We start from the raw sequence: 24,217 nt of genomic DNA, 5'->3' as shown, positions 1-24,217 counted from the left end.
CATTAACTAGGATTAGTGTTATTTGTTAGATCCAAGACTGTATGGTTTATGAGCTGATAACATTTCATGCTGGACACTTTTGTACCTCTATTCCACTGCCCATTTCAGCTATAGGATAACAGCCAACATCTCAGCAGTATTGGGGGATATCGGGTGAGTGCTGAATGATGGCTTGTATTACGTTTAATCATTATTTTTCCAGTAAAAGCAAACATTTTACAACAAAGACTGTAGTTCACAAGGAAACATGATGGTTGGATTTAAGCCAGTTTAATATATCTAAAAATTTTTTTTAAAACTGTGATAAATACATGGCTCAGTTTGACCTCAAAATCCAGGAGAGGTGTGAGAGTCCCTGAGTGGATTAATGTGATAGTAACAGTGATTCCAACTCTGAACTCTTGGAGTCTTTTATGTCCTTGTGTGGAACAGCCGCTCCAATACATATGTTCATCTCCTCGGACAGGTCATTGTATCTGGCCTACAGGTTCCTAGGGTTCTGTCTGGCCCAGGTGAGCAATCAGTATATCAGCAATTTCTGCAAACAACAAGAATAGTCATCTCAAAATGTTTTATAACAATATAAAAGACTATTAAACAGGAGTGGGATTCATGTTGTAGCACTACATGTAGGAACATTATGGACTTCCTTCTAGCAGTCTGTTGAGTCTTGGCACAAGAAATAAAGCAGACATTTATCTTCAATGCTGGATTTACAAATCAGATGAGAATTATTGGGCCCTGGTAACTATAAATAGCAGCAAGACCCTCTTGAAGATCTGCTTATTTATATAGTCTGGATAATAATGTGAGGACTGTAAGTTGATTGAGGACATTAGGTAATGGGCTGGTATTAGGGCTGCTGTTCCCCCCATGTCTAAGATGACACACATGAACCTCGACACTGTATATATGCGATATAGATATAGTCAGAGAATGTTGCACCTTGTGAATTGACGTCACTAAGTATTGGCTTTCTACAAACCTCCAGCTGAAGGACGACCACCTGGATCCCTTCCCAGGCTCCTGCTGATGATGTCACGTAGAACAGGGGGACACGTGGTAGGGAGGTTGGTGTTCACCTCCGCACACAGCTTCTGATGTATGTTGTCCAAATTTCCATTAGAAATAGAAAGGCCTATGGTGAAACAGAAACAAAGCACATCTATATGAGAAGAACTTAGAGATACGTTGCCTAGGCCGGGAATCAGAAAGAAGAAGTGTTAAATCTGTCTATGAAGGGTCACATAATGACCCAAGGAACCCCCTGTGAGCTGCTGATGGAAGCCATACCTTACAGAACAACTAGTTCCAGATTCTCAACATTTTGAATTAAATGTACAGTATTTTCTATAAGGATCAGCGTTAATCCTATATGATTTTTCCAAAACATTGTAGATAGGATCCACTGTGCTCATTGTATATGCCGCAGAGAAACCTCTTGTGACGCAGTCAGTTCAGCAAAGAAAACAAATAAATATGATGTTACAATTTCTTTTATCAGGGTTATGTTATTGTAAGAAAGGTTTTTTTATCCTGAAAAGTCACAGCTACATGTATCTAATCATCGTTGTGTCATAGAGTCTTGTATCTTTCCTGTAAAACAGCAGTCCCACTTTTTTCTTTTAAATAGCAAATTAAGTACCTCTTAAGCATGCATCTGATCATGTTATGTTTCTTAGCTGTCCTCCTACAAGTCATTATCTCATTTTCAAAATCTTTCTAGAGGGGAGACAAGTATAAATGCCAATCACACTCAGCTGGAACGCATTTGTGTGTCAGTGAATCAAGCTTGTTCTCTGTTTCCTCAGAGTTGTGTGCAGAGTAGGAAGCTTGTGTGATGGCAGAGGGGGAGAAGGCGTGAGCTCAGGGGGGGCATTCTAAAGACTCATTGCTCACCACAACATGTACCATGTGACTGTGTTTCCCATGGTACTCACACAACACTGTGCAAACTATAAATCATTATTAGCAGCCTAAAGAAACAAACCAAGGAAACATGATTATTACCAAGCGGCTTCTTATAGTCTGACAATAATTTATGTTGAAAAAAAAAGCATATCTAATTTTTTCACAGTATTGCTACGTTAACTCATTATTTGTACTTCCCATACATTGTACTTTATTATATATTGTTAAGCTGTGTGTGACTGTTTAAGACACCTGGCCAGGGGGACAGATTATCTGCACAATAAATGCTCTAATCCCTTTACTATCATAAAATGGGTTTGTCCTCCTTCTTTACACATTCATTCCAGTGATAACATTTCAGATCATAAAGGAAAAGTAACCAATCCAGCTAAATATACATTTTTTTCCACTTCCTAACCATTGTACTCATAGGGGGCTGAAGACTCCCACTACCACTCCGGGCTCATCATCATCAACAACATCTATTTATATAGCACCAGCACATTCCATAGCGCTTTACAGTTGGGAACAGATATTAATAAACAATACCAGGTAATACATACAGACAGAGAGGTAAGAGGGCCCTGCTCACAAGCTTACAATCTATGGGACAATGGGAGTTTGATACACAAGGGCACGTGTTGCATATTCCATATTGGTACAGCTAGAATGCAAAGGTAAAAGTATTGAGTGGGCTGTGTGATCAGTCACACAGAAATGTTGGTCAGAGGGTTGTTGTCTTGTGTTAGCTGTGTAGAGGGTGGCAATAGGGTAACCTAGGGAGATTAAGATGCTGGTTGAGGAATATTATAACCTTGCCTGAAGAGGTGGGTTTTCAGAGAACGATTGAAGGTTTGAAGACTATAGGAAAGTCTTACTGTGCAAGGGAGGGAATTCCACAAAATGGCTGCAGCCCGAAAAAAGTCCTGTAACCGAGAATGGGAGGATGTGATGAGAGTGGAAGAGAGACGCAGATCTTGTGCAGAACGGAGGTGTCGAGTTGGGAGATATTTTGAAACAAGTGAGGAGATGTATGTCGGTGCAATTTTGTTGATGGCCTTGTATGTTGGTAGAAGTATTTTATATTGGATTCGTTGAAAAACAGGCAACCAATGTAGGGACTGACAGAGTGGTTCATCAGAGGAAGGGCGGTTTGCAAGGAAAATCAATCTAGCCGCTGCGTGCGAAATATAAGCTCATGCAGGCTCATGTACGTTTTTCTGGTTCAGTAATTCCCAGGATACATAGCCTTACCTTGGCAGGAGACCCATAGTTACTGCTTCCTGGATAGGCCTAGATACCCTTCATATTTTAGGAGTCCCAGCCAAACACCACCCTCCAAAATCAGTCTAGACACTGATGGCCATGGACCTGACAAAGGTCCAGATAATATACTGACTGTTATAGCTCTGCCTATATTTTATATGTGGCAGCAGTACCTCAAATCTACCAAAAGTGCTGCTGTTCTGCTCCTGAACTTTACACCATGCCTGTAGGAGTTAATCTCCTTGCCTGATTAGAACTGCACCTGTCTCACAGCTTCAAATACCTGCGTCAATCTGTGCTCCATGCAGTTCATCGCTAATCCCTGGCTGCTGCTTGTTTCTCCCTGTTCCAGTGTTTGTGCTACTGCTGCTTGATCTCCCGTTGTGACCTCGGCCTGATTACGGTTTATGCTTATTCGCTTGTGACCCTGAACTCTGCCTGGATACTGGATACTGCTTGAACTCTTGTTGCCCAGACCTCTGCCCGGTCACTGGTTTCTGCCACTCTGTTGTTTCACTGGACAGACTCGTGCATCCTGGCAATAGGGTAACTCTATACTTGTTCCTGCATTTTAACTGTATCTGTCAGTGCATGGAACCTATTGCTCTGTGGACTTTCCACGCATTTATCACACCTATTCATATTTGTGTACTGGAGTTATTACTGTTTATGCTGCTACCTGAAAATCTGCATATTCCATGAACTGAATCCTTGTTCATATATTTTGCCTGAATGAAGACATTTGGGTTTTATACTTCTGTTGCCGCTTCCTGAGTTCGTTGGGAATCATAACACTAACCTGCATGTTTAGAACAGATGGACAGTCCAGCAGTGGGCATATTGAGGGACTTAGCTTCTTAACCCTGAAATGACTTCTCTGATTAAGTACTGAATAGCAATCACCCCTGAGAACCACAACGTCACACAGAAATAAGGATGAGAACAGGAAAACAGTAGCTACATCTTCCAAGGGGGATGGGTGTATTTTAGTGACACTCTACTACAAGCGTTCACATAAAAAGCAATATGATTGGCGCTACATAAATAAACAATAATAAAAAGCAGATGCAGAACAAATATATCAATATACAAATGTAATTGTCCAGCTGTACGTGCCAGGTTCATTCACAGAGAACCTTTACCCTGTCTGTAATGAGGGAGAGCTAAAACCAATCTGGGCATTGCAGACAGTAGGACTTACCCTGTAATGGGATTTCACCAGTAGCGATCTCGTAAATCACCACACCCAGACTGAAAGAGAAGATGTGGATTAATTAGTCTATGGATGGCAGAAGTGTTACAGTATATGCAGAGCGCTAAGAAAAATAAACCTCCCATAGTAATGTTAATTTATTGAAAAGGATAAAAATTTGCAATTTTTTGTCAGAGAATATATAAGCTTAGGTAATTTAGCCACTGTGCAATCAGGTTAACCAGGATCCAAAGAGTTCCTATGCTACACTCTAAGGGAACAGTTCCTTCAACAGGCAATCGCTTGATCTATATGAGGTTTATTGTTCTCTAGTGTTCTCCATACTATTACAAATTCAGCATTCAACTTCCTGACCAGAGGTGAGCACTGGGAGGTAACTCCCTGACCAGAGGAGAGCACTGGGAGGTAACTCCCTGACCAGAGGTGAGCACTGGGAGGTAACTCCCTGACCTGAGGAGAGCACTGGGAGGTAACTCCCTGACCAGAGGTGAGCACTGGGAGGTAACTCCCTGACCAGAGGTGAGCACTGGGAGGTAACTCCCTGACCAGAGGTGAGCACTGGGAGGTAACTCCCTGACCAGAGGTGAGCACTAGGAGGTAACTCCCTGACCAGAGGAGAGCACTGCGAGGTAACTCCCTGACCAGAGGTGAGCACTGGGAGGTAACTCCCTGACCAGAGGTGAGCACTGGGAGGTAACTCCCTGACCAGAGGTGAGCACTGGGAGGTAACTCCCTGACCAGAGGTGAGCACTGGGAGGTAACTCCCTGACCAGAGGTGAGCACTGGGAGGTAACTCCCTGACCAGAGGTGAGCACTGGGAGGTAACTCCCTGACCAGAGGTGAGCACTGGGAGGTAACTCCCTGACCAGAGGTGAGCACTAGGAGGTAACTCCCTGACCAGAGGAGAGCACTGCGAGGTAACTCCCTGACCAGAGGAGAGCACTGGGAGGTAACTCCCTGACCAGAGGTGAGCACTGGGAGGTAACTCCCTGACCAGAGGTGAGCACTGGGAGGTAACTCCCTGACCAGAGGTGAACATTGGGAGGTAACTCCCTGACCAGAGGTGAGCACTGGGAGGTAACTCCCTGACCAGAGGTGAGCACTGGGAGGTAACTCCCTGACCAGAGGTGAGCACTGGGAGGTAACTCCCTGACCAGAGGTGAACATTGGGAGGTAACTCCCTGACCAGAGGTGAGCACTGGGAGGTAACTCCCTGACCAGAGGTGAGCACTGGGAGGTAACTCCCTGACCAGAGGTGAGCACTGGGATGTAACTCCCTGATCAGAGGTGACCACTGGGAGGTAACTCCCTGACCAGAGGAGAGCACTGGGAGGTAACTCCCTGACCAGAGGAGAGCACTGGAAGGTAACTCCCTGACCAGAGGTGAGCACTGGGAGGTAACTCCCTGACCAGAGGTGAGCACTGGGAGGTGTCACTCCACTCTGGTACGTGGTTCTCCATCTTTCCCGCTCACACCTGTGTGGAACCGCGGCCGTCCGCCATCCTGTCGCACTGCGCATGCGCAGGTCCCTTTAACAACTACACCTGACCACTAATGTGATTGATGGATCAATCACCCCTCCCTACTTAAGGCTCCTGCAGCCTTAGGTAGTTGCCTGTTCTTGAAGTCTCACTCCCAGTGAACTTCTATAGGTGTGTGCAGTTTCCAAACTGCTTCCAGCTCTACTCCTGTGTGCAGTTTCCAAACTGCCTCCAGCTCTACTCCTGTGTGCAGTTTCCAAACTGCTTCCAGCTCTACTCGTGCTTCAGCTTCCACGATGCTCCCTGCTCAACTCAGCTGCGGTTCCCATACCGCTACAACGCTTCACTTCTCAGCTGATTCCGGATCTACACATTTGGGTATGCTCTACTGACTATTGACTATTGCCTATTGCTCGCATACCAGGTGTATCCATTGTTGTTTGCTGCACAGGGTACAAGTACCCATATAGACTGTGTTACTGCATTGCTTCATTTAGGACAAGCTTTCACTCAAGCTACGATATCTCCTCACGCTACTACTTAGCGTTATTGTGCATATCTGCTGTGACCAGCTTCTCCTCCCTGCAAGGCATCTACTCCATACAGACTATGCATTGTGCCTTCCATCTCTGCCTCACAAGACATTGCTCTACTCGCGCTGTTCCCATACAGCCACAGTTTGCCTCTCAACTTCACTCTCCTGCACCTGGACAAGTCCTCCTATCACAGCGGTGGTACAACTTGCTGCACGCAGACCACTGACTTCCCTATTACCTACCTACACCTGGACCAGACTCCTCACCATAGCGGTGGTACAACTTGCTGAATGCAGACCACCGACTACCCTGCTTCCTACCTGCACCAGTACTATTCTTCCCATCACTGCAGTGGTACAACTTGCTGTACGCAGACCACTGACTCCTCCTCTACCTACCATCACCTATCCACGTCCACTCCTCGTGTTACATTATCTTCAGCCTCCAGTTTACTGCTCCAAGTCGCTGACTTTCCTCTAACCATAGCTGCAAGTCGCTGACTTCCTCAGACTATCTCTACTCTCCTGCTGTTGTGTCGCTCCAATCATTCACCTGCCTGCTTTGAGGTGCGTGCCATATCCCCGCCTCTCTAGCAGAGTTCCATCTGGTGAAACTCGGGTAAGCAACTCCTAGTGCCCGTGACAGGAGGTAACTCCCTGACCAGAGGTGAGCACTGGGAGGTAACTCCCTGACCAGAGGTGAGCACTGGGAGGTAACTCCCTGACCAGAGGTGAGCACTGGGAGGTAACTCCCTGACCAGAGGAGAGCACTGGGAGGTAACTCCCTGACCAGAGGTGAGCACTGGGAGGTAACTCCCTGACCAGAGGAGAGCACTGGGAGGTAACTCCCTGACCAGAGGTGAGCACTGGGAGGTAACTCCCTGACCAGAGGTGAGCACTGGGAGGTAACTCCCTGACCAGAGGTGAGCACTGGGAGGTAACTCCCTGACCAGAGGTGAGCACTGGGAGGTAACTCCCTGACCAGAGGTGAGCACTGGGAGGTAACTCCCTGACCAGAGGAGAGCACTGGGAGGTAACTCCCTGACCAGAGGTGAGCACTGGGAGGTAACTCCCTGACCAGAGGTGAGCACTGGGAGGTAACTCCCTGACCAGAGGAGAGCACTGGGAGGTAACTCCCTGACCAGAGGTGAGCACTGGGAGGTAACTCCCTGACCAGAGGTGAGCACTGGGAGGTAACTCCCTGACCAGAGGAGAGCACTGGGAGGTAACTCCCTGACCAGAGGTGAGCACTGGGAGGTAACTCCCTGACCAGAGGTGAGCACTGGGAGGTAACTCCCTGACCAGAGGTGAGCACTGGGAGGTAACTCCCTGACCAGAGGTGAGCACTGGGAGGTAACTCCCTGACCAGAGGAGAGCACTGGGAGGTAACTCCCTGACCAGAGGAGAGCACTGGGAGGTAACTCTCTGACCAGAGGTTAGCACTGGGAGGTAACTCCCTGACCAGAGGTGAGCACTGGGAGGTAACTCCCTGACCAGAGGTGAGCACTGGGAGGTAACTCCCTGACCAGAGGTGAGCACTGGGAGGTAACTCCCTGACCAGAGGTGAGCACTGGGAGGTAACTCCCTGACCAGAGGTGAGCACTGGGAGGTAACTCCCTGACCAGAGGTGAGCACTGCGAGGTAACTCCCTGACCAGAGGAGAGCACTGGGAGGTAACTCCCTGACCAGAGGAGAGCACTGGGAGGTAACTCCCTGACCAGAGGTGAGCACTGGGAGGAAACTCCCTGACCAGAGGTGAGCACTGGGAGGTAACTCCCTGACCAGAGGAGAGCACTGGGAGGTAACTCCCTGACCAGAGGTGAGCACTGGGAGGTAACTCCCTGACCAGTGATGAACATTGGGAGGTAACTCTCTGAACAGAGGTACAGCTGTAAGTCTTTCCTTTAGCTATACACACTTGGGTGCTCTTACTCTTCCTTCCTTTGGTGAAAATGTTGCAGTAAGATCTGGCCTGTGTGATGTCATCCTATAAACCACACCTTTGTCCTTAAAATAGAAATAAGCCCCCACTTTTCTTATATCGTAAAACTAAGACTTAATTCTGACTTTAGATAGTTATTAGAAGGCTGCAGAGATAATGTTAGATGCTAATAATATCTAAAATGTTTACTTTACCTAATACCCCCCACCCTTACCCTTTACCTTCTGATATTCCTAATCAGTAAATACACCCATGTCCCACCCGAATCAAGCAATGCCCTTAACAATGTAAGTGCTGTAACAGCTTCATGTCTGTGTATTGGAGAGTGGGAATAGTTCAAGCGACGCTGTGTCAGCTCCTAACAGAGATACAGAGAGGACTGAACTGTGTCTGTGCCCTTCTCATGGTTGTTGACATTGGCACAAGTAGTGTTGCTGCACTCACTGATTGAGTTCCCTCAAACTGCAGAAGTCCATTGCTTCAGTCTCCTGCAGTCCTGTAGTTTGGAGGTAAAGGTAATGTTTGTGCCGTCAATAAGGGACACACCTGCCGACAGTTGTGACGTTCAAATGTGGATAGTGGATATATTTTAGTAAATGTCTTATGTTTACAGCTGCACTGGGTTTTATATTTCAAATAGCAATTGATTGATGTTCAAACAAAATACAGATAATTTAGTCTATTATGTTTTGTCAAGGACTTGAAGCATTCACATAACATTTTTCAGCATCACATTATCTGTGACTAATTGTCGGCACTGACCTGTAAATCTCGCTGCGTTTATCGTATGCGTTGATGTCCTGCAAGGTCTCGGGGGCGATGTACACCAGCTCGCTGCTGTCTGTGGCTCTTTTTACCGGATTTCTTCTCATAGACGATTCAGTCTTTGAGAGCTCAAACCCGGATAACTGTGCAAATAATATGGGGCTGGATGAGCAACTATAAGACATTCCAAGAATGCTTTCGGTATGTTTCTTATTTAGTGTCTCTGACAGTTGTATTAAGGTCTTAGGGCTAGATTTACTAAGCTGCGGGTTTGAAAAAGTGGGGATGTTGCCTATAGCAAACAATCAGATTCTAGCTTTCATTTATTTAGTACTTTCTACAAAGTGACAGCTAGAATCTGATTGGTTGCTATAGGCAACATCCCCAGTTTTTCAAACCCGCAGTTTAGTAAATCTAGCCCTTAGTGTTCATATAACAGACTGTAACGGCACAACGATCAGTGATTGCTCTGCTTCTTTTCTCTCTAGTCTACAGGTGACTGTCTTATTGGTCACAATTGATTATTATTGCCTTTGGAAAGCTTCTTTCTAGAATACAATTATACCCAATACAAAAAGCACATTCTCTAAAACAAAGCAATAATAATAATTCTCAACCAGGCAATGCTCTTACATGACTTGTTATCTATCTATCTATCTATCTATCTATCTATCTATCTATCTATCTATCTATCTATCTATCTATCTATCAGTCGGTTTGTATGAGTAAACCACAATCCTGTATGTGCTCAGTTGTACTGCACTACAGAATATGGTACTGAAACTGAGAGGGGGGATGTAACTGTAAGAATCTCTTTTCTTACCTTGACACAGTACGTCCCATCCACCAGGAACTTAGAGCTGCTTAGATTCCCATGGAGAATGGCTTTTATCTCCGTCTGATGTAACCTGTATATCGAGATCATGATTAGAAATAAAGCCAATTGTAATGGTTTTATCTATATGAGATTTCCCAATTATCTCCAGTTCTGGCCCCTAAGTTAGAACTTTAAGTAAATACTTATGTTGTTAAATTTAGATAAGAGATTAAATACAGCACCGATATAGAGCCCTGGCAGCATCTAGTGCCATTAGAACTCTCCGCTCCCATGTCAGGTCTGTCTCTTTTTTGAGCAGTTTTCTCAGGGTCCCTTTCTCACAGAACTCTATTATCAGAGAGTAACAGAGTTCTGTACCTGAAACAAAGGAGAGAAGGGAGAATGAGGACAGGAACCAGAGACAGGAAACTAGGAGTAACAGGGTTCTGTGCCTGAAACAAAGGAGAGACGGGAGATTGTTGACAGGAACCAGAGACAGGAAACTAGGAGTAACAGGGTTCTGTGCATGATACAGAGGAGAGAAGGGAGAATGAGGACAGGAACCAGAGACAGGAAACTAGGAGTAACAGGGTTCTGTGCCTGAAACAAAGGAGAGAAGGGAGAATGAGGACAGGAACCAGAGACAGGAAACTAGGAGTAACAGGGTTCTGTGCCTGTTACAGAGGAGAGAAGGGAGAATGAGGACAGGAACCAGAGACAGGAAACTAGGAGTAACAGGGTTCTGTGCATGATACAGAGGAGAGAAGGGAGAATGAGGACAGGAACCAGAGACAGGAAACTAGGAGTAACAGGGTTCTGTGCCTGTTACAGAGGAGAGAAGGGAGAATGAGGACAGGAACCAGAGACAGGAAACTAGGAGTAACAGGGTTCTGTGCATGATACAGAGGAGAGAAGGGAGAATGAGGACAGGAACCAGAGACAGGAAACTAGGAGTAACAGGGTTCTGTGCCTGTTACAGAGGAGAGAAGGGAGAATGAGGACAGGAACCAGACACAGGAAACTAGGAGTAACGGGGTTCTGTGCCTGTTACAGAGGAGAGAAGGGAGAATGAGGACAGGAACCAGAGACAGGAAACTAGGAGTAACAGGGTTCTGTGCATGATACAGAGGAGAGAAGGGAGAATGAGGACAGGAACCAGAGACAGGAAACTAGGAGTAACAGGGTTCTGTGCCTGTTACAGAGGAGAGAAGGGAGAATGAGGACAGGAACCAGAGACAGGAAACTAGGAGTAACAGGGTTCTGTGCCTGTTACAGAGGAGAGAAGGGAGAATGAGGACAGGAACCAGAGACAGGAAACTAGGAGTAACAGGGTTCTGTGCCTGTTACAGAGGAGAGAAGGGAGAATGAGGACAGGAACCAGAGACAGGAAACTAGGAGTAACGGGGTTCTGTGCATGATACAGAGGAGAGAAGGGAGAATGAGGACAGGAACCAGAGACAGGAAACTAGGAGTAACAGGGTTCTGTGCATGATACAGAGGAGAGAAGGGAGAATGAGGACAGGAACCAGAGACAGGAAACTAGGAGTAACAGGGTTCTGTGCCTGTTACAGAGGAGAGAAGGGAGAATGAGGACAGGAACCAGAGACAGGAAACTAGGAGTAACAGGGTTCTGTGCCTGTTACAGAGGAGAGAAGGGAGAATGAGGACAGGAACCAGAGACAGGAAACTAGGAGTAACGGGGTTCTGTGCATGATACAGAGGAGAGAAGGGAGAATGAGGACAGGAACCAGAGACAGGAAACTAGGAGTAACAGGGTTCTGTGCATGATACAGAGGAGAGAAGGGAGAATGAGGACAGGAACCAGAGACAGGAAACTAGGAGTAACAGGGTTCTGTGCCTGAAACAAAGGAGAGAAGGGAGAATGAGGACAGGAACCAGAGACAGGAAACTAGGAGTAACGGGGTTCTGTGCCTGTTACAGAGGAGAGAAGGGAGAATGAGGACAGGAACCAGAGACAGGAAACTAGGAGTAACAGGGTTCTGTGCATGATACAGAGGAGAGAAGGGAGAATGAGGACAGGAACCAGAGACAGGAAACTAGGAGTAACAGGGTTCTGTGCCTGTTACAGAGGAGAGAAGGGAGAATGAGGACAGGAACCAGAGACAGGAAACTAGGAGTAACAGGGTTCTGTGCATGATACAGTGGAGAGAAGGGAGAATGAGGACAGGAACCAGAGACAGGAAACTAGGAGTAACAGAGTTCTGTGCCTGAAACAAAGGAGAGAAGGGAGATTGTTGACAGGAACCAGAGACAGGAAACTAGGAGTAACAGGGTTCTGTGCATGATACAGTGGAGAGAAGGGAGAATGAGGAAAGGAACCAGAGACAGGAAACTAGGAGTAACAGGGTTCTGTGCATGATACAGAGGAGAGAAGGGAGAATGAGGACAGGAACCAGAGACAGGAAACTAGGACAGAGAGTAACAGGGTTCTGTGCCTGTTACAGAGGAGAGAAGGGAGAATGAGGACAGGAACCAGAGACAGGAAACTAGGAGTAACAGGGTTCTGTGCCTGTTACAGAGGAGAGAAGGGAGAATGAGGACAGGAACCAGAGACAGGAAACTAGGAGTAACAGGGTTCTGTGCCTGTTACAGAGGAGAGAAGGGAGAATGAGGACAGGAACCAGAGACAGGAAACTAGGAGTAACAGGGTTCTGTGCCTGTTACAGAGGAGAGAAGGGAGAATGAGGACAAGGAGCAATGATCAGAAACAGGATAAGAAGCACATAGAATGGATGGGCAGCTGGTTTTTCTCACTTGAATTATCAATGCAGATGCCGTAAAGACGTAAAATGTTTGGACTTTCATATTTCTTCATAGTCTGAGTCTCGGAATTGAATGTCTTCCTTATATAGCTGTGAAAAAAACAGACATCTGCAATGACACCTCTTGATATCGATAAAGTGTTTCTGAGACACTATGTTTCTCCTGTGCCCAGGAACGACACTGGGTGACTCACACATCATCTCTGCTCAGCTGGCCCTTTAAGACTTTGATCACCACTCGACTCTTGTGGTACTCTCCTAAGTACAGACTGTGGCTGTCCTTCATCAGACCAGGTTCCCCCAGTAAGTCTCCACGTTTCAGATCTGTAGCTCGAATTTCTTTAATATCCCATGGTCTGGCAATGCCTGAATTTACTGTGAAACCATAAAACATAATTATAACATGATGAGAGGAGTCCTGTTATGTTTCCGTGGATTGATGAAACAAGTTTGATGTGCAGTATATTCACATAGAGCCACATTTCTCATGTTTATTGTTTCTCTAGTTATATCTGATAACAATTGGAAGCTGTAGAACCATAGTAGACGTCACTTAGGAAACGTCCCATGCACAGGGATTCCCTGCTGTGTGCAGCACAGCCTTTCCCACTCCACAAAACAATTCATTTTTGCACCAGTTCAGAGCTGCGGTTTGTGGGTCTTATCCAATACTTTTAAGGGGACAAATTTGGCACCACATGTAATAATAAATGTCTCAATGCCCCCTTTCACTCATAAATACAATAAAGCATAGATGAGGCTAAACCAAGTAGTGTTTTAGGGAAGGTTCTTAAGTGGTAGAATGTTAGACTTTGACTTTGATTTTACACTTACACTTTTGGATAGTCCACCTCTGAACATTTATTCGCTTGCAGAGGCATCTCCCAAGAGTGGTGATGTGCACAAGTACAGAACCAAGGATTGTGCATTGGGGTGGGGTTTGTAACATGACTGTCGTACACCACTATGTTTGTAATTGCTGTCTTGAATATTGTCAGTTGTTCCTGGGGATCAGGGTTACATTACTTACTGGTACCTAACTGTTCCACTAATTGCTACCTGGACTGTTCTCAGTTGTTCCTTTGGATCTGGGTCGCATTAATGTCCTGTAACTGAATGTTATACTAATCTCAGCCTAGACTGTCCTAAATAATTTGGGGGGAATCTTGGTCATATTAATGTCTGACACCTAATTCATCCGATAGATCTATTCTTGGAGTATTCTCAGCATTCCAGGGATTTGAGTCATTTTAGTGTCCTACACCTATCTGTTTCAGTGATTACTGCCTGGACTGTTCTCAGTTGTTCCTAGAGATTTGGGTTACTTTACTGTTCTGCACTTGACTGGTGCCCTGATTTCTGCCTGGTCTGTTCTCTGTTGTGACCCAGATCTCCAGGAATCTTACTATCCTTTATCTGACTGTTCCACTAATCGCTGCCTGGACTATTCTCAGTTGTTTCTGGATATGCAAATCACATTACTGTCATGTATCTGACTGTTCCACTGATCACTTCCTGCACTTTTCTCAGTTGTTTCTTTGTTTATAAGTCACATAACTATCCTGCACATGACTTTTCCTCTAATTGCTGCCTGAATTTTTCTCAGTTGTTTTGGGGATCTTGGTAACCTCACTGTCCTGCACCTGATCATTCGTCTAATTATTGCCTTTTCTGTTCTCATCTGATCACTGGCTTTATGGTCTCAGGGTTACAGGAACGTTACATATTGTAATCAGTTATACTTACATATTTCTCGAAAGTTCTTTAATTCGCTATATGTGGAGTCCACCTTGTCACCTACAGATCTTAGCTCAGCTATGTCACCTGCATCAAATAAATGTTCAAAATGAGTGTGTGAATTCTAGCTTGTGAGACATACAAAGCATTGAACAGAGGGGTAATAACCTCACTCCAGCCATTATTGAATGTATAGTCGACAGTTACACATATGTAAAACTCCACATTTCAGCATTGATATCACTCATGAATAACGCGCTGTACGAAGCTTCTACCCACTGAAAGATATTGGGAGCAACGTTAGTGGAATAAGGGAGTAGTCGGGATCAATGTGATGGAGTTACGTTGTTTATCATTTTGCTTTTATTGAACCTTTAAGGCAATTGTGTATTTACAGTTTCTTAAATACACATGTTGTAGTAGACAAATTAGAACAGGTTAAAACAAGGGTACTGCTATTTCTGTGTGATGCATCATTTGTAAAGTAAGTATACTGAATAGCCTGGATTACTCTTATTTCCACTGCTGTCTATGAAGAGGCTTACATGTTGGCCAAATTCTATCTAAAGGCGCAATTCTCAAAGTGCCATATTGAATATTATACTGACATATTAAGCAATTAAAAGAAGAAAAATGTTGTGTGCTCAACACTGCCTATCACTTCACTAGTATTTAGAGACATCATTAAAATATGAGGCACTACCCTTGGAATGCTTAAAGCAGAGATATTAGATATAATTTACTTAGACAGGAGAGCTACTGTTCCTGACATAGAAAAAGGTGGAGTGAAATCTCAGAAAAAGTGGGGAACATATATTGAATCGTTAGAACATACAGTTCAGTAAAATATTTTTAAATTATTCAAATTTACTACTTGGTACTTACTTAGACAATTGCGTTAACTGAGTATAATTGATAAGATATGCCTAAACCCTATAAAAAAAAGGGGAGAGAAAAATGCTGTCCTGATGCCCCTCTTCCCTGGTCCTCACTACACCCCTCGAGGACTTTAGGTTGTTAAAAGAGGGGCCTACATCCCTCTCTGTGGCTAATATATAGAGACAACTATCAATCCCTCCGTCCCTTTCCTCCCCTTGATTATTTGTTTTTGGTTGTGTTTGTTCCCCTTTTAGTATCCCATGCATACTAATTATTCTAACAGGACAATTACACTTGCAAATAGGTATTGGTAAGGTAAATTATATTTATATATTTTTTCTCATAACACAAGGAATGCAATTATTTTAATTGTGATAACACTTGATGCTGAATGATTGTATTAAAATGTTATGAGACTCTCAGTTGTATCAAAACTTACTAATGTATGTAACTGATATTGTGCACAATGTCCTTGATACTATTGATCTGCTTTCTTTTTCTTTCAAAAATAAATAAAAAGAGTTAAAAAAAAAAAAAAAATGAGGCGCTTGGTGGCTCATGCCTCAGTGATGTTGCTGGATCCCAGTGATGGATAGACTGAATACGACGCAGCCCACAGTATTGCTGCTCCCATTAGACCTCACTTACAACAGAGGAGCATGGCTGTGATTGTGGAGCAAGATGGCGGCATTCCCTGACAAGTAGGAGTTTGTCCCACCTAATGGGAGGAGTTAGGAGAAATGAGGGTGGTCTTTGGGTGGACCATCCAGTCACACTGCTGCAGAACCAAAGGCGATTCACAAGTGAAGTCTGCTGTGTGCAAATAACACAGCACTTTATTAGAGATGAGCGGGCTCGGATATCTGAAATCCGAGCCCACCCGAACGTTGCTGATCCGAGCTGGATCCGAGACAGATCCGGGTATTCCCGCCAATTGCAAAACTGAAACCGAGGCTCTGAGTCATAATCCCGCTGTCGGATCTCGCGATACTCATATTCTATAAATTCCCCGCTAGCCGCCGCCATCTTCACTCGGGCATTGATCAGGGTAGAGGGTGGTTGTGTTAGGTGGTCCTCTGTCCTGCTATATCTCGTGATGTGCTGTGCTGTGCTGTGCTGTGCTCAGTCCAAAAAAAGTTATAAAAAAAATAATTATAAAAAAAAGAAATTAAAAAAAAATATCCAAAAACAATCCTGCAGTATAAGTCCATTGGTACTGCAATATTACAAAGTTCACTGATTCTGCAGAATAGACTGGGAATTAGTGGAAATGATTGTTATTGAATGTTATTGAGGTTAATAATAGCGTAGGAGTGAAAATAAACCAAAAAACTTGATTTTAACACTTTTTATGTTTTTTTCAAAATAAATCTGAATCCAAAACCTTAAATCCGAACCAAAACCTTTCGTCAGGTGTTTTGCGAAACAAATCCGAACCCAAAACCTCAAGCAAATCCAAAACACAAAACACGAGGCACCAAAAGTGGCCGGTGCACATCCCTACACTTTATAGATTTTGTTTTTCCACCGACTTACTTTCTATTAATGGCTTCAGCTTGGCTAAATCCTCTATAATATCTCTCTGATTCTGCCTCTTCACGCTTTCTTCATTAAAGCATCTGAGAAATTCCGCTCTGCCCTCCACATTGATTAGGACGTGTAAAACCTGTGCTGTATCACTCAGCCGATCATTTATGTGAGCAAACTTTTTCTCTATGCCACTGGCCTGTAGAAGCATTCTCCACCACCCTCGCCTGGTGTATTTATTCACCCAGCGTTCAGCATTTTGCAGATTAATCAGCAGATCCGACAAAGTAGCTTCCAACTCTTTAGATTTGTCTGGGTCGTCTCTCAGCTTCTCTACAGGAACCAGGAGCAGTTCAACCCTCTTCTTCAGACGATTGCAGCGCTTCTTGTTGTTCTCAGCATTGTCACACTGATCGTAAATTGTTTTTGCAACACTAAAGGCACCTTTTACCAACTCCATCTTCCTAAAGGTATTAGAGAGAAACACAATAGGAAATCAGCCTGAAACGTTTTTGATTATTCTTCTAATACCCAAAACATTTTGTGACTGTAAAGTAACCCTGCAAATGTTTCTTCTCTCCATGCAATGATATTTTTGGGGTTTTATATATATAATGAAGTAACAAGATGCTGTAAACTTGGATCTGATGGAAGATTTCATCTTATTTTAAACTTAAGCAACTTATATAATGCAGCCATTTCAGTGACAAGAACCCTCACCCCACTTCACTGCTTTGACATTCAAAATAAAATGGTTTATGTGGTATGTCTTACAAGGGAACTCCAGCTAGAAGATAACTTTCATTCCTAAGCATCAGTCAGGACAGATATACCCACCGCCTAATTCATACACCCAGGGTGTCCCATGTCGTATGATAGCTTAGAAACCTTCCAATGCAAACATCCATTGCTGGGCTGTTAGAGAGATTCTGATTGGTCGCAGCCGTAATTTGCCTAATGATTTCTTCCCACAACAGTTTTATCCTTGAAAAATTATCTGCTGCAGGCTGAAGTTGGTATATCTTGAATCTACTACCTGGTATGAGGGTGGTTTAGGATTAAAAGTCACCTTATGGTAACTCTTTAACCTCTTAGGTACCAGTATAAATTGTTTTTCGCCTTCATATGATTGGCTTATACCCTCCTGCTTTTTTCTTTAAAATACATTCCGTTCCTCTCTATCTCCCATATTTGCTTTTCAACCTTTTATTAATATCAGGCAGGTAATTTAAGTGGCTGCAAATGATGCTGTATTTCGTGATACTGTGTGCCTCTTTTATTGCCAGTGTCCCTGTTTTTACAGTCTTTTCTATAGAGTTTGAGGGTGAGAGTATATTAATGGGGAATGGACCAGGTGAGGTTTAGCTCACAGTCTTCCTGTAGGATGCTGTGGAGGTTCTGGTTATTGAGAGTGGACCTATATGGCCAATTGGACACCTTTTACACCTTCTTGTTAGGATTGAGGACCTGAAGTCTGATATCCTAGTGCAGTTTGGTCCCTTAAACCAGGATTTCTGCAGCTCTCTTTACCTGCTTTTCAGCAATGCAGCAGTAAACCATTTTTCCTATGGCAGCTAATTGCCACAGCTGTTGCATGCCTATTTATACCTGCAACACCTGTCTCATAATCTCATTATCTCATTAAATGTTTCCTAGCATTCCACTGATGACTTTTCCTGTTTTCTGCAAAGTACCTGGCCTATACCCTTTAGACCAGGGTTGTCCAACCCGCGGGCCGCATGCGGCCCAGCACGCCTGTAAATGTGGCCCAGACGGAGTTTTGGTTGTGGCAAGGGGGCAGCACTGTTAATGGAAAAAAAAATCCTGCAAAAAAAAAAAGAAAAGAAAATACTTACCTTGCGGTCACACGGTCACGTCAGCTGGCTCCCCCCCTTGTCTCCTCCTCCGTGCGGTGCTCGCAGTGAATGTCGGGCGTGATGTCATCACGCCCAACATCCATTGCGGAGCGCAGCACAGAGGAGACACCCGCGCGGGAAGAACAATCAGCAGCACAGAATTGGAGAAAAGAAGAGAAGAGGACAGGAGAACAAGCCGATTAAAAGGTAAGTTAAGGGGGATTTTTTTTATTATTTCAAGGGACGCTGACAAGTGAATAAAAGTCACCTGGTCCTGGAGCATCATGGACCTTATCTCCCTGCTACATACTTAGCCTTAGTTATACACATTTACACATATGATAACCCATCCACTATCTCACAGCACTGTGAATAGCATGGTATTTACAAACAGTGCCCTCATTGGGACATATATTCATGTGTTTTTGTTCAAATTGAGAGCAAAAGAGGACCCCACATTACTTATAAATTGATTGAGCAATTATCATTTTGTGTATTACTGTTGGTGAGGCCTGCATGGTGTCACTAGATGACAACCTAATCAATGACATAGTTTGGCAAGATGGTTACAGTTTCCTTACCATGGATGTAGAGTCTCATTATACCAACATCCCTCATTTCGAAGGGATGAATGCCCTTAGCGATCATCTCAGAAATGAGAGTGGAATCTCGGAGGACACTGTAAATCTATCACTGATGCTATTTTTTTTCATATTCATGCACAAGTATTTTCTGTTTGACCTTTCTTATTATTTACATGTGATGGGAACGTCCATGGGAACCAGGTTCGTGCCCAGCTATGCTAATTTGTTTATGGGTGACCTTGAGTCCCGGTACATCTGGGGCAGAGGCTGGGATGCACACTAGGTTCTCTATGACCATTACATAGATACTTATTTTTCATTTGGAATAGGGAGGAACGCTCATCACTCAGTTTTGTATCTAAGTACCAATGAACACAAATACATTTTCACTCATACATATAGTAGAATCTCCACAAACTTTCTGGAACTGACTCTGTCAGTTCAGAGTTCCAAGATTGTTACATCCACTTTCCAAGAAAAAAGTTGATACTAATAATTACCATCACTAGAATAGTGTACATTATGGCCTTGGAAGCATAATATTCCAAAGGGCCAATTGTTATGTCTGAAGAGAAATTGTTCTTCAGATAAAACCTTTACTACAGAAGCGAGGGGTATGTTGAATAGTTTTCTTGAGAAAGGCTATCCCCACTACATAGTACAATGAGCCAATGAACATGTCAGCTAGATGGGAGTACTCTTTTGACTATGAATAAGAAAGATACTATATTGCAAGATGTAAAGATGACTTCTAGTAATAATAAAAATATAATTTAAATATAGATAATTTAATATGAAAAATATAATTTTTAAAAATGTTGAATTCTAAAACAAGATCAAACACTTGATACTTTAATTTCTGAGAAACTAGTTGTAGTTTTTAAAATAATAGCAAATGAAAGGATTTGGCAGCTCCAAATCTTTTTGATGGATGTAAAAGATCTCGTTCCATAGATGGACCAATAAAAGCAACAGATTGGCTCCCAAGGAGCCCGTTAGGCTGCTTTAAATGTGGATAGACCTCATCCATAACCTGGTAACATATGGCCAATAAAGTAACATATTTTCATTCATGTGTAAACAAGAAAAGAATTGTTATTAAAAATGTCACTAATTGTAATTTGAAATATGTAATTTTATTATATTCAGTATATATATCATCATCACCATTTATTTATAAAGCGCCACCAAGTACACAGCGCTGTACAAAGAATGTTTGTCATTCACATGCCCCACTGGAGCTTACAGTGTAAATTCCCTAACACACAGACAGACTAGGGTTAATTTTGTCAGCAGCCAATTAACCAACTTTAGGGTATGTGGGATAATAGAACACATTGGGCCTGATGCAGGGTTGCATAGCGTAAAATCTGCAAATTTGTACTATGCATGCCTACATAAAGGCCAGGTATATGCAGATATACCTGCATCTGACACTTGTGCATGCTTGCGTCTGAAGAGGCTAATTACTAACGGACGCAGACCTGCACCTAGACACATATATGCCCGTCAGTAGACCTATGACTTGCGGGTGTCTGAGGGCTGGTGCAGATACACACTGATGATGACGATGACGCCAGTACTAGTTAGCCGCTGCTGATTGGCAGATTGCAGATTAGTCTCTGAATCTGATAGGTGCTTTCTTCATTGTGATAATAATTTAAAAATATTTTTTTTTGCTACTTTCATTTGTATGTAAGAAGGAGTATTATGCCTGCTGTATTCTAGAGGCTTTTATGTGACTTAAATCAAACATAATGGTGAATGCCTTTTTCTCTATTAAAACAATGTTTAAAAGCTTTTGTTATGCGTATGACCTGGTTATGTGTATAAGTGTACGGCTGATGTAAACCTGGCACATACAGTAAGCTGCTGATACAAAGCATACATCTTATATGTGTATATTTACTATTTAGACCAGGAAATCTGGAATTTGAAAGTGGAAACTCTGGTTGAGAGATTCATTGCTGGAGAGGAGTATAAGTGCCATGTGTATAGAGTGTTGGATTATCACCCACAGTCAGAGGGTATGTGGGGAACTCACCTCACTAAAGAGTGTCAACTTGTGCAGAGTATAATCCACTTCCCTTGTTAATGGAGATATTTACAAGTGTGACTCCTGGTTCCTTCTTTCTTCCTGAATCTAGCAGGACATGAAACTCCTACTTTGTTTTCTATCCAGGAACCTCCGCCCTTAACTATTCCTAAACTTAAAGCAGATATGCGACAGCTGTGTGTGATTTACATGTCCCCTCCCCCCTAAAGTGTGCGATCTGCATGTCCCCTCCTCCAACAGTGTGTGATCTGCATGTCCCCTCCCCCAAAAAGTGTGTGATCTGCATGTCTGCTTCCCCAGCAGTGTGTGATCTGCATGCCCCCTCCCCCAGCAGTGTGTGATCTGCATGTCCCCTCCCCCAGCAGTGTGTGATCTGCATGTCCCCTCCCCCAGCAGTGTGGGATCTGCATGCATTTCCCAGAAAGCACAGGCTTTCTGTAAATGAGGTGTTTTAACTTTCGCTTTCTATATGCACAGAAGCACTGAAAATATAAATCTGGAGTATAGAAAAGTATACATATGGAAGGCAAGAATGTGCCCTGGCTGGAAATCAGGAAGTTTCCACATAACTCTAAGGCTTTGCGTTCACTTAACCCATTTGTAGCTTTTTTTTTTATTTCAAAGCCTGGAAACAGTGCAAGACATAAGTTAAAAAATAAACAGTGTGCACAGAGGGTGTGTAACGTTGCCATAGTCCGCGACCCCAAAGGTCCCTTAGGGGGCAAGGGTCTTCAGAATCCCTTTGACGCAAGACCAGGGGGGCCCCTTTTGCCCCTGGGATCCGCTGAAGCTCCACCCAGGGCATGACAACTGGCCTACCCCCAGAAGGGTGAGCAACGATGGTGGTTCAGGGGGGCCGGAACCTAAGGACCACACAGCCCCGCCTAGATGGTCAAGGATAGAGCCCATAAGGGTGTGCCTGCACCCCTAAAATCCAAGAGAAAAAAATACAAAAAAGTAAGTGACAAACAAAAAGATGTAATAAATAGAAAAATAAAAGAGTGCAGAGTAGTTATGGCCCCATCCTCCTGGCTGGGCATTTATAAAAAAAAATCCCACCCAGACTGGGGCAAAAAGGAAGGCGAGTGTGTAAATGAATGTGGTATAATGTGCTAGGTACCAGCAAGGTCAAGGTGTAACACTACTGATTTATGGCACCCCCACGTTGTCACTCTGGGGGCACATGTATAGTCATGTGAGTTACAGCTGATAGCAGAATTACTGTGTGTAAAGCAGGGAGATGAGAGAACGAGGCCGAGGGAGACTTGCTCACACATTAGACTATAGAGAAAAATGTTAAGAGGTTATATTTGCTGCTGACCAGGGTGTAGGGTGGGCTCTGCCCAGAATACAAATGTTGGGGGCAGTATGTAACATCCTGTCGGCTGTCTGCTGTTGTTCTTCCTATGGTTAGGGAGCAGGCAGTATCTGTAGCTGTGTTTGTTGATTAATTTATAGCTACAGAGGATGGGACTAGCTCCAACTCACCTTTGTGCTTGCACTGATGCTGTTACTGTTATATACACTATGGTGGTAGCCGATCAGAGGTCATTTATAAAGCGCCCCGATGAGTCCAGCAAAGCACCTTGGTTGTGCACCGATGGATGTTGGCAGAAGATGCAAAGTATAAACGGCACAGAGTCCAGCGTCCAACTTTTATTTCACAACACTTTTCAGTTTCTCTCCTAAAATCTTGCCTGCTTTAGCAGAAATATATCAAAGGGCGGAGAAATCAAGAATGTTTTTTTTTTGTTTGCAATTCTCTTTTGTTTGTGATTCAAATTCTTATTTTATTTTGTATTTAAACCCGAAAGGTGAGAGGGAGCAAAATAAAAGAGTGGGACAGAAGGGCAATGGAGGGTAATAATAGTGCAAATACAGATACATATGTAACCTACATAGATAAAATGTATCACATTTTGTTTATACATAATACAGAAGTACAGCAACATTCAGTAGAGGTGTATAAATGTTAGACGTAAGGAGCATTGTAATAGGCATAAAAGGGAATACAAATATTATAATATACTCATGAGGGGCAAGTTAGTTCTCATTTAGATTAATCTCAGGATTCCAAACCTTTGGAAGAACCTGGCAGTCTTTCACTATTTCTGCAAGTATTTAGAGAAATTAATATTGAGAAAAGCCTTGACATCAGAGATTGTGATCACCCATCCCATATTAGATATCTGGGGAAAGACTTATCTTAACATTTAAATGCCAATTTCCATCCTATCACAATCAGACTACGTAACTGAGAGTGTCAAGACAAAAATTGACCCTTTCCACAGCCGAAAGTGCTTACAGTGGGCTTGTGAGCGCCAGAACTGGACCATGGAGCAATGGAAGAAGGCGGCCTGGTCTGATGAATCACGTTTTCTTTTACATTATGTGGACGGCCGGGTGCGTGTGCATCGTTTACCTGGGAAAGAGATGGCACCAGGATGCACTATGGGAAGAAGGCAGCCGGCGGAGGCAGTGTGATGCTCTGGGCAATGTTCTGTTTGGAAACCTTGGGTCCTGGCATTCATGTGGATGTTACTTTGACACGTACCATCTACCCAAACATTTGGGTAGGTGGTACCTGTTAAAGTAACCCCTTCATGGCAACCGTATTCCCTGATGGTAGTGGCCTCTTTCTGCAGGATAATGCGCCCTCCACACTGCAAGAATTGTTCAGGAATGGTTTGAGGAACAAAATTCCCCAGATCTCAATCCGATCGAGCGTCTGTGGGATGTGCTGGAAAAACAAGTCGGATCCATGGAGGCCCCACCTCACACCTTACAGGACATAAAGGATCTGCTGCTACCGTCTTGGTGCCAGATATCACAGGACACCTTCAGAGGTTTTGTGGAGCTCATGC

At 43.7% G+C, this 24,217-nt stretch overlaps 1 protein-coding gene across 2 annotated transcripts; it reads right to left on the bottom strand.

Moving 5' to 3' along the window:
* Nucleotides 1-254: 254 nt before the first annotated feature.
* Nucleotides 255-23,440, bottom strand: LOC142104614 (mixed lineage kinase domain-like protein). Of its 2 annotated transcripts, none has more exons than XM_075189394.1 (11): nucleotides 22,842-23,440; nucleotides 16,867-17,321; nucleotides 14,461-14,538; nucleotides 12,909-13,089; nucleotides 12,707-12,804; nucleotides 10,174-10,309; nucleotides 9,938-10,022; nucleotides 9,112-9,257; nucleotides 4,379-4,428; nucleotides 986-1,138; nucleotides 255-538 (listed from the first exon to the last, which is right to left on the bottom strand). In XM_075189394.1, exons 2-11 carry the CDS (start codon nucleotides 17,315-17,317, stop codon nucleotides 492-494), a joined length of 1,425 nt encoding a protein of 474 aa, XP_075045495.1. In that variant the 5' UTR covers nucleotides 17,318-17,321; nucleotides 22,842-23,440; the 3' UTR covers nucleotides 255-491. The 2 variants fall into 2 exon arrangements, with proteins under 2 accessions (XP_075045495.1, XP_075045493.1); XM_075189392.1 differs by lacking the exon at nucleotides 22,842-23,440 and adding an exon at nucleotides 21,342-21,549.
* Between the last annotated feature and the right edge of the window lie 777 nt (nucleotides 23,441-24,217).

Source organism: Mixophyes fleayi, chromosome 10 (assembly GCF_038048845.1).
Source record: "Mixophyes fleayi isolate aMixFle1 chromosome 10, aMixFle1.hap1, whole genome shotgun sequence".
Taxonomy (NCBI): Eukaryota; Metazoa; Chordata; class Amphibia; order Anura; family Limnodynastidae; genus Mixophyes; species Mixophyes fleayi.
The sequence above is the reverse complement of the archived record's forward strand: the minus strand, read 5'-3'. Positions and strand labels throughout refer to the sequence as shown.

Excerpts from the sequence above, each read along its gene's own strand:
- LOC142104614 (XM_075189394.1), bottom strand. The coding sequence starts at position 17,317 with ATGGAGTTGGTAAAAGGTGCCTTTAGTGTTGCAAAAACAATTTACGAT. Across the intron at positions 13,090-14,460 it reads AAAGAACTTTCGAGAAATAT|TAAATTCAGGCATTGCCAGA; the intron begins GTAAGTATAACT and ends ATGGTTTCACAG. Across the intron at positions 539-985 it reads TGGTCGTCCTTCAGCTGGAG|AAATTGCTGATATACTGATT; the intron begins GTTTGTAGAAAG and ends TGTTGTTTGCAG.